The 10,929-nt window shown below is 44.6% G+C and overlaps 1 protein-coding gene, 1 non-coding gene and 1 pseudogene across 2 annotated transcripts in view; 2 read left to right on the top strand and 1 right to left on the bottom strand.

The window, feature by feature from the left end:
* LOC105756728 (eukaryotic translation initiation factor 4E type 1B-like) overlaps positions 1–479 on the top strand; it is a 1,340-nt pseudogene extending 861 nt beyond the window's left edge.
* The window catches only part of CLSTN2 (calsyntenin 2), a 428,729-nt gene that overhangs the window by 329,817 nt on the left and 87,983 nt on the right, over positions 1–10,929 (top strand). Inside the window, exon 11 of the mRNA XM_012558038.1 lies at positions 4,716–4,964. Coding sequence (XP_012413492.1) covers positions 4,716–4,964 — 249 coding nt within the window. The remainder of the gene's footprint in view (positions 1–4,715; positions 4,965–10,929) is intronic.
* LOC111822137 (small nucleolar RNA SNORA19) lies at positions 10,362–10,492 on the bottom strand. The gene has a single exon (XR_002825409.1). It is a non-coding gene; the product is annotated as a small nucleolar RNA SNORA19 (small nucleolar RNA).

The raw sequence follows: 10,929 nt of genomic DNA, 5'->3' as shown, positions 1-10,929 counted from the left end.
CAGTAGGCTACAAGTCCAAATTCAGGGCATCAGCTCCAGGGGAAGGCTTTCTCTCTCTGTCGGCTCTGGAGGAAGGTCCTCGTCATCATCAGTCTTCCCCCAGACTAGGAGCTTCTCCGCGTAGGGACCCTGAGTCCAAAGGATGCGCTCTGCTCCTGGAACTGCTTTCTTGGTAGTATGAGGTCCCCCTCTCTGCTTGCTTCCCTTTCCTTTTATCTCGTGTAAGATAAAAGGCAGTGCAGGCCACACTCCAGGGAAACTCCCTTTACACTGGATCAGGGATGTGACCTTAGTAAGGGTGATACAATCCCACCCTAATCACAAAATTACAATCACAAAATGGAGTACAACCACACAATACTGAGAATAATGGCTCAGCCAAATTGATACACATATTTTGGGGGGGACATAATTCAGTCCATGACAAGGCCCATGCAAACACAGCCACCAAGAGGGCCAGGAACAAGTCTGTGGCGTGAAGTGGTCTTGGCACCACTGGCATTTCAATTTCACCACCTCAGCCTCTGTGCGTGAGTGTGCGTGTGCGTGTGTGTATACGGTGGGGGGAGGGCAGCCTACACAGCTGCCCCTGGGCATCACCCGGGAGGCTGACAGCCTAGTTCCTCCTGTGTAGGGTTCGGGGACCTTGAATCAGGCTTCCCTTGTGCCTCCATGCCTCCCATGCTCAAGCTGCGACTGCTGTGCACCAGGGTGGTGTAACTTCCCCCCGGAGACCTACATGCAAAATTCCGAAGGAACATCTTAAACACACCCTGATGTGCAGATGATGTGGCCTCATCTTTGCAAGTAATGTGTCTTGATTACCCACTGCCTTCCCATGGGATCCCTTGGGGACAGGAAAGAGAACTTCAGAAGAAAGTAAATCTCAGTTTTTAAGTACACCAAGAAATGAAATACAGTCTGTTCAAATTTATGAAAGTCTGTACCATCTGGTTAAAAGCAGCTTAATGTTTTCCGGGAGGCAATGTCTGTGAGTTAGGAGGAGGCCTGCTGCTCCACGTCTCCAGGGAAGACACAGGAACTCTGCACTCAGTGGCCTTGCCAGGGCACCATGGTGTCTTCAACAAGCCTCCTATGAGAGCAGCTGCTTATGTAGGGAGGCAGGGTCCCATAGGACTGGGCTGTGCTTAGCAGGTCAGCTGGTTGGCCTGCTGGACACTATAATATGTGGTAAAAAGAAATTTGTCTGGGAGAGCTGGATTCTAGACTCGGATCTGCCTCTGGGTAGCTGTGTGACCTTGGTCAAGTGATTTCCCCTCTCTGGTCCTCACTTTCCATGTTTGTAAAATGATCAGGAGGTGACAGGAGCTCCCTCCAGGTTCATCCCATTGGTGCATAGGGAGCATGGGTGCTGGGGCTAGATCATCCTGATGGGGTCCACTCCCTAGCTGGTTGTGATCTTGAGTTCATTAAGCCTCAGTTTTCTTATCTGTAAACTGGAATAATGATAGTATTCACCTCATAGAAGAATGACTAAGAAAAGGCATGTGAAGTACTTAACACGGGCCTGGCACCCATAGTGGGCAGTCATTTAGTGTTTATAATTGCCTTCCTCCCTCCCAGTGCCCATGAGATGCTTCGAGCCATCTGCCCAGTGCCAGCTGGGCCTGCTCACGGGTCCTCTTGCCCAGGCTCCACAGCTCTCATCAGCACTTACCTGTTCTGGTGTCACGCCCCAGAGCCTTGTTTGGTATTCATTTTACTTATCTGATAAACTAGATTTTACTAGAAAAATAATAATAAAGTTCTATAACTATGAATAGAAAAATAAGACAAATATGGAATAGCGCTTACAAGGGCTGACCTTTGACAAAATGTAACCAATTTTGCTCCCCTAAACTTCTTTATGTCTTCCAGCCACCACCCCACACTAGTACTCGCTCCACACCTCTCCCTCTATCTAAACTGTTTTGGGGGGAAATTTACAATAAACACTTTCATTAGTCTAAGGTATTAATTAAGAATCCCTGGTGGCACAAAGGTTAAGCGTTCAGCTGCTAACTGAATGGTTGGCGGTCGGCGGTTCAAACCCACCCAGCGGCTCTGTGAGAGAAAGACCTAGCAATGTGCTCCCATAAAGATTACAGCCCTAGAAAACCCTACGGGGCAGTTCTACTCTGTCACATGGGGTTGCCATGAGTTGAAATTGACTCGACGACACACAACAAGGTTTTGTAGTATGAACATTTGTTCTTTACCTACATCAATTTTTTTAATCAAAAGGTGGAGTTCCAAGGCCTTTCAAACCTGCCTGGTCTCACTGTGTGGTGGCCTGCCCATTGTGTATGGAGGCAGAGCTGGCCTCGGCAGCCTCCCACCATGCCTGTGTACTCGGCCCTGTTAGATTGCAAGCTCATTGGCTTGAGCTAGAAGTCAGGAGCCCTGGCTGCTCAGCCTGCGTCTCTCTGACAGCCCCAGACTCCAGGAACTGATACACACTGTGTATCACACTAGACAAATCCTTGTGTCAGACGCAATCTTACTTACAGGTCAGCAAAGCTATTGCCATGTCATATTATTGTGGGGGTGCTAAGGACATGAACTTATTCCAGAATCCTGTATGTCTCCAACCCCTAAACCACCCACAAATCTCTACTTGCTAATAGCACGATAGATTTATATTTTTATTTGTGATTAAAATACCTTTGGAGGGTGATATGCTTAAGACTTTGTTAGTCATTGAAACATTAGTGTGAATTAGTTTATCAGAGAAGTAAAATGGATACCAAACAAGGATCTGGGGCATGGGAGCAGAACAAGTCAGGACTGATGAGAGGTGTGGCACGTGGACAAGAGGTTGCATGGGTAGGTTAGCTGGCATTGGGTAGATAGCTGGAAGCATCTTATGGGGGCACTGGGCAATTATAAATGTTAATTGACTGCCTAATATAGGTCAGGCACAGCACTAGGCAAAAGCTCTAGGAAATACATATGCAAATAACGTAGCCATCTCTGCCCACATTTCTCCTTGATTAGCACAAGCTATAGCGTGAGTGTGAACTGGGAGACCTGAATCTCGCACTCTCTCAGACCCTGCAGTTCCTGGAGGCTTCTCCCAGGGAGAGCCTCTCACAGTGCTAAGTGAGCATCTGAACTCTAAGGAAACATATTTTTCACATAACATAACCTTGGATTGCAAGCCAATGGATGCTAACCGTAGACCCTGTGATCTGTCTCAAGGCTGGAAGGAGAACTGGCTGGGTTAAAGTTTTTCAAAAAAGTATATTGGTTTGCCGTATGGCACCTTCTTGTGGGATTTCCGAGGGTCATTTTAACTGTACAAGATTTTTTGTTGTGGCTGACTTCAGGATCCAACCCCAGGATGAGATTAGGCTCCAACAGACAGAATTCAGAAAGCCAAGGATCCTAGACAAATGGCAGGTAATCCACACAGCCACTGTCCATTAAACCCATCAGAGTTTATGATCGATTAGTCAGTGCCTGTTCCAGGAGAGAGCCCCATACAGCCAGCCCCCAGCACAGGGCACATCTTTTCCCTGACTCTTGTTACCTGACAGTATCAGGAAGCCCCCAGGCCCCCTCTTCCCCAAATAGCCAAGTCCTGCTCCTATATGGAACAATAAGGATGCAGGGAACTCTGCTGGCAGCATTTGAGCTTCCACCAAGTGACAGTGGATCCTCCTAGCAGGAGAACTCTAGTGTCTTCTGCCAGGCCCGTCACTCCTTCTCACCCATCCCTCAGCTCCACCCTCAACAGCGCTGTCGCGATTCTCTGAAAACACAGATCTGCCGACGTCACTTCCACCACCTTCAGTTCTTCTGCCTTAGCCTGGAATGATAGTAGTAGCAGAAATAATACCAGTGATGATGATAGTAATGGTACAGCTATAAGTAACATTAAGTGAACCTTCACAGTGTGGCAGGCACACTGCTGAGGGTGTCAATGTATTATCATGTTCAATCCTTACAGCATACCAGGAGCTATTACAGAAGGAGATGGACAATCAGAAGCGTTAAGTAACTTGCTCATAGGCATAAAGCTAGTAAGAGTCACTGCCAGGTGTCAAATTCAAGTTTTGCTCACTTCAGAACCCATGTTTTCAATCACTGTACCATTTGGCCTAAATGAATACACAGTGGCTCACACTTCTCATGGGATCAGCACTTAGAACTCTAGTCCAGTTACAGCCTGATCACACCATATAACTACTATTGGCTCTCATCCCCCACCCCCAGATCAGGGACTATGTATGACTCACCTCTACATTGCCAGCACCTAGCAGGGGTCTTGGCACATGGTTGGCACTCAATAAATGGCTGACAAGTTAATGGATGGATGAGTGAACAAATGAATCCTTCAATCCAAGTCAACCCTGGTCTTGTCCAGGAATCCTCCCTGCTTATAAAAGCCCCCAGTGTTCTGCCTTTTCTCTAAATTCCTCCAGCACTTTTTCTTTATATAATAACCACACCCTGTCTTGCCCATGCAACATTTTTTTGTCTGTAAGTTACTGACGTCTCCCCACATAGACCATAAGCAACTCAGAAGCAGGGATGGCATTTGGCCCTTCTTTTCCTCTAGTCAGTTAGCTCAGTGATAGCCAGAGACTCTCTTAGTGAGAGGTTCATTTACTGAGTGATTCATGTCTGACCCAGGAGCAGTGTACAGAAGGTGTGGATACCCGCCTCATGAGAAATGACCTATTTCTCTTTATATCTCTTGTCCCCTGCAGGAGCCTCCTCTGGCATCATTGACCTTTTGCCTTCACCCAGCACTGCCACCAACTGGACTGCGGGCCTGCTGGTGGACAGCAGCGAGATGATCTTCAAGTTTGATGGCAAGCAGGGTGCCAAGATCCCTGACGGGATTGTGCCCAAGAACCTGACAGACCAGTTCACCATCACTATGTGGATGAAGCATGGCCCCAGCCCAGGTGTGAGAGCTGAGAAGGAAACTGTCCTCTGCAACTCAGATAAAACAGGTGAGTCTCTAGCCCAGCCTCCTCATGACTGCCCGTCGCGTCCAAGCTGGTTGGCCATGGACACAGTCACAGAGGATGCGAAAGAAAATCAGGAGCATGAGGGAATATGTTCTCATCTCTGGTTTTCCAGCTGCTGATTTCCTGGGCTTGGAATAGAGCAAGAGCAGAAATGGGGAAGAGTACAGGTACAGATACAAAGACAGCAAAAGGTGAGATCAGTGCTTTTCAAACTGGGTTCCTCAGGACCCCATGATCCCCAGAATACCTTAGGACTGCTATAGGTGTGGTGGAGGGGGGAACCTTCATCCCTACTTCAAGCAAAGCAGCTCCACCTTTACCTATATTATATATTGGGATTTTTTTTTTAAAGCTTTCTTTTGAATGAAAGGGTTTTGCTGATTTTAAAAGTAGTTTGAAATTACTGCCATGCATAACAATGATAGCTAGCATTCTTTAGGCATTTTCTGCATGCTGAGCTTGTGTGAGCCAGTTCATGGGTTGGTGGTTAAAAGTACTCCATGACTTACTAGCTATGTGACCTTGGACAAGTTGTTTAACCTCTCTGTGTCTCAGTTTCCCTGTCTATAAAATGGGTATCACAGCATTTTCTACATCATTGGGTTTTTATGAGGATTTAATGACTTAATAGAGGATCCCTAGTGGTGCAGTGGTTAAGAGCTCAGTTGTTAACTGAAAGGTCAGTGGTTTGAACCCACCAGCTGCTTCACAGGAGAAAGATGTGGCAGTCTGCTTCCATAAAGATTTACAGCCTTGGAAACCCTGTGGGGGCAGTTCTACTCTGACCTATAGGGTCACTAGGAGTCGCATTCAACTCAATGGCAACAGGCTTGGGTTTTTGGTTTAATGACTTAATATACTTAAAGTGCTTAAACCATGCCTGGTGCATAAGAAATGCAATCTGTGTTAGCTACGACTATACAGGTAGTCCCCGGCTTACGACGTATTTGAGTTACAATGAACTGTACTTTCCCCTGTTGCCGTCAAGTTGATTCTGACTGTTAGCAACCCAATAGGACAGAGTAGAACTGCCCCATAGGGCTTCCGAGGAGCAGCTGGTGGATTCAAACTGCCAGCCTTTTTGGTTAATAGCCAAGCTCTTAACCACTGTGCCACCAGGGTGTACTTATGACCGTTTAATTCCACAATTTTCCATTTAAAATACCACTTTTGTTAAAATACCCAGAATAAATGACAACTGCAACAGATATAACAATATAGAATAGAATAGTGGCTGACAGCTCAGCTTTTACTGTCAAGAGCTGAAGTCCGTATCTCAGCCTGACCACTTCTTAGGGTATGACCTTTGAGGAGTTGCTAATCTTTCTGAGCCTCACTTTCCCCATCTGTAAAATGGAGGAAATATAAACTACTTAAATCACTTAACAGTGACAGATAGATAATCAGTGTTCCATTAATGTTATCTGATGTTGCTCTTATTTTTTTTTTTTTTTCTGGTTTTATTTAGCTTTATGCCACTACCAGAACCTCCCCATTCCCTGTGTCAGGCAATCTTTACAATAAACGTTAGCGTATTTTCTGGATGTAGGAACTGAGACGGAGAGAGATGCATGGTTTTCCCCAGTCATATGGCAAATTTAAACCAGAGCCAGTGCTGAGGATGGATTTTCTTCTGGGACCTTCATGCGAGAAAGATCTACAGACCTACATGAGGTGGCTCTGAGGTTTTGGGCCAGGTCCAGAGCTCAGCCCACTGGCCCCAGGAATCACCCTATGGCCCGGTCAGCACAGTGCTTAGTGGGACACTCATGTCCATGTCATGGTCCGTGAGCCAGCCTCAGCAATGAGACAGTGCCTTAGGAGGGTACGTGTGAATGGGAAGCAGCACAGCTGGGGTTTATAGCCACACACACATACAGTCCTTTTTGAAATGTATCAGATACCCCTGGGAGGTAAGTTAGATATCACTGTTCCTGCTTACAGAAGAGGAAATGGAAACATGGAAGGTTGAGTGAGGTGCCCAAGATAACACAGCTAATTATCAAGAAAATCAGGTGTCTCTGACTCCCTGATCCAGGTCCATGCCACTAGGTCCAGGGCTTCTCAACCCTGCTGCACTTTAGAATAATCTAGGGAACTAGTAAAACTGTATTGATGCCAGAGCCTCAACCCAGCTCAATAAATCAGTCTCTGGTGATTCTATTGGTCAGCCATGGCTGAAAACTTTGCATGAGACAATACTGCCTTACTTTCATGAGCGTGCCCACTAAATAAATCAGCAAGATCCAGTCCTGCTCAGCTTTGTCCCTAGTATAAGATGACACTTTGAAAATTAGCTGAAGATTGACACCAAAAAGATGAGGAAGATTTTCTCTTATCTAAAAAGAAAAAAGTTCATAAATATCTCCTTAAGTTAAAATATCAAGAATAAATAAAGCTCAGTTAGGTCTTTTTTTAATAGAAGTAGGTTTTTTTTCCTAAGTCACCAAATATCGTATGTTTATAGTATAAAATAGGGAAGATACAGAAAAGTATAAAAGAGAATACACAAATCCCTTAAAATCTTAGCACTCAGAGATAATTTTTGGTACCACTTGGTACATATTATTGCAATCTTATTTTTGTTTTCCGTGTATAGACTGTCCTCGCAAACTTCAATCTATTTTTTTATAATATGTATGATATTATTGTTATCTTTTATTACATAATATTATTCAGATCATTTATCTATATGTTAAATATTCTCTAAAAAATATGGAATTATATGGCAGCCTAAAAACTCTGTCATCTGGATTTATCATACTTCATTTAACTGGTCCCCTTTGATAGACATTTAGATTATCTCCTTTTTTAATGCAAATTAAAACAACGATGTAATGAACATTCTTGTATATATTTTTGTGGACATTACTGATTATTTCCAGGCCAGAAGTTGATTTACTGAGTCGAAGAGTAATTGTTGGAAAGGCTATTGATATAAATTGTCAAATATCCCTTCGGGAAGATTACCCTAATGTCTGTCTGGTCCACTAAGTAAAACTTACTAAGGTGGGTCCATCAGGAAGTAACTTATAAACAGATGGATAACAGAATTGATTAGTCAGCAAGGGCTAATTGCAGTAAAAAAAGAGAGAAAAAGAAAAAGTAAGGAGGAAGAAAAAGAAAAAAGAAAACCACTATTGCCACTCCACACCACTAACAAAAGCTCAGTGGCCTAACAGTTTTTCATGGTGGTTCTCCCGCTTGTCATTGTCCAATGGTGTAGGCACGAGTGGGGATGGGGAAGCTCTGCTTTGCGGACACTCAGGGACCCAGGATCTTTTCGTCTTTTCGTGCTCCCATTTTCAGCCACAGAACAGAAACTTGGAACAGAGAGTTGAACATGAAAGATTTTATGGGCCAGGCCAGAAAGAGGCATATTTCACCTCAGCTCTTATTTCATTGGTCAGAATTCGGTCACATGGCCATACCTAACCCCAGAGGAGGCTGAGAAGTGAGTTTAGCTGTGTGTCAGGAAACAAAGGAGACAGGGTTAGGTGAGCACATAGCAATGTCTCTACCACAGGATATTGCAAGAGGAACTATAGGAAATAAGCTATAAATATGTGCTAGTGAGGGGGACAAGAAATATTTACTTAAACCCCCATAACCAAGTCTGGGTGGGTGTTTTGGTAATCCATAGGATAGGAGTCACCCAGACAGTTGCCTAGACCACCCCTGCCACACTTAGCAACTGACCATTCTCCTTCCTGCTGTTCTTTGGGTAGGTTCTGAAGAATGGTAATGCTTTTGGGAAAACAGCATCTGACATTGCAATGTTCTATTGCTGTGATTACAGAGCAGTGTAACAGTCCTTATAATAACTGTCAGTATTGAGCATCTGTCCTGGGAAGATGTTTTACACACATTTTCTCATTGTGTCAGTTAAGATGCTTTTGGTTACAAGAAACAGGAAATACAGATCAAACTGACCTCAGTAATAAAGGGAATGTGGGCTTCTCATAACTAAAAATGTTCTGACCTGTGATGGCTTCAGGCAGAGTTTGATCAAGGCCTTAGCTCAATTACTCTGCAATTGTCTCAGATCTGCCCCTGTACGTGGATCAATTTCATGTTAGCAAGTATGGTTGCAGCAGCTCCAGGCCTCCCAGAAAAGAGGGAAAGAGAATGTCCCTCCTATTCATTTTCTGCTAAAAGAGAGGTAGGTTCTTTACCAGAAATGCCCAGAAAGCCCCCCATATCATTGACGTGAATTGGGTCACTTGCCAATTCCTGTCCTCTGCTGCTGGACTTGGGCCTAGGATACCTGAACCAATCTCTGTGGCAGAGGGGTTTGTATGAGCTTGTTTGGCCTGGACAAATCAGGGCCCATCCCTAGAAGTGGGGTTGGTGTTAATTCCTCCCACCCAAACCTCATGGGCAAAGCTTGGATCAATGCACAGGAAACAATCACAGTATCCTATTCTCATGATACATTAGGATAATCCAGCATCCCTACCGTAATACAGTCAAGGAAACCGAGACTCTGAGAGTCTAAATAACTCTCTCAAGGTGCCCTAGAGACTCAGCTGAACCCAAAGTCTATCTGAATCTACCACTCATGCTCTTTCTGCCTCACCTGCTCATGCAACCAACATTTATGGAGCATGTGCCTGGTGGTAGTAAATGCTGCAATGTAATAAAATGTGAGTGCTGGTCAAAGAACAATGTGGCTATAGGCATCATGGCTGGGACCCATGACACGAGATTTCCCAAACAGGAAAGGAAGTTTTCATACCAGTGAGGGAGGAAAGGTCTCAGGGACTGCTTGTGTTTGGGGACGGGCTGGTTATTCGTTGCTGTGGAAAGTCACTGAAGTTTCCAGCATGTCTGATGCTGGAAAATCAACCTATCCTCTCTGTCCAGCTGCTGAAAGTGAGGCAGCTCCACGTAGCCCATAATAGGTAGAGAAAGGAGACATGCTCTGTGGGTACCATCAGCAAGCCTGATGAAAGAAAACTCCAGAATTCTAGGAGAAGCCAACTATATTAAAGGGGCCCAGAGTGGCTGATGTGATAGGCAGCAAGTCCTCTTAGCCCTCCCGGAAGTATTTGCACTTAAAAAAAAAAAAAGCAGTATCTGAGTATCTGAGTATCTCAGTATTTAAAGTCCAAATGACTTTTTTTTTTTAAATTTTTTAATTATTTTATTTATTTATTTGAAGGAGACTGGCAGCAGTGCTATTTAGTTATACTGCTAATTAAGGAGCCCTGGTGGTGCAGTGGTTAAGTACTCAGCTGCTAACCAAAAGGTCAGCAGTTCGAATCCACGAGCCGATCTGTGGGAGAGAGATGTGGCAGTCTACTTCTGTAAAGATTACAGGCTTGGAAACCCTATGGGGCAGTTTTACTCTGTCCTGTAGGGTTGCTATGAGTCAGAATCAATTCGACGGCAGTGGGTTTGGATTTTTTGTTTTTTATGCTGCTAATTAACCTTCAACTACTTGTATAGCACATATGAAATAACACTGCTCACATATACAAAAGGAAGCAGGCCAATGAAATGTGCACTTAAATGGCTTTTTGACAGAAGTTTTGCTTTGGACTTCCTTGATTCTGCCTCTCCCGTTTCAGTGAACTCCACCACGTGTGTTCTAGAATGTTCATCAGGACTAATTATAAAAGAGAATATGGCAATGTTCATCCCTTTGTTTTGTCTTTGAGGTGAGCTCAGTGATGTAGAGTCCCTGGGTGGTGCAAATGGTTAACGCACTTGGCTGCGAACCTAAGGACTGGAATGAGTCCACTCTCAGGCACCTCGGAAGAAAGGTCTGGTGATCTACTTCCAAAAAACAAGCCACTGAAACCCCTATGGAAGACAGTTCTACTCTGACACATATGGGTTCATCATGACTCAGAGTCGACTCAATGGGCAACTGATTTAAGTGATATAGCAGGAAGACCCCTCTGGCGGAAATTGACACAGGGAGTCTGTCATCCCCCAAATC

The sequence above is a fragment of the Trichechus manatus genome, unplaced genomic scaffold (genome assembly GCF_000243295.1).
Source record: "Trichechus manatus latirostris isolate Lorelei unplaced genomic scaffold, TriManLat1.0 scaffold00132, whole genome shotgun sequence".
NCBI classification, from domain to species: Eukaryota; Metazoa; Chordata; class Mammalia; order Sirenia; family Trichechidae; genus Trichechus; species Trichechus manatus.
This window is presented reverse-complemented; position numbering and strand designations above follow the sequence as displayed.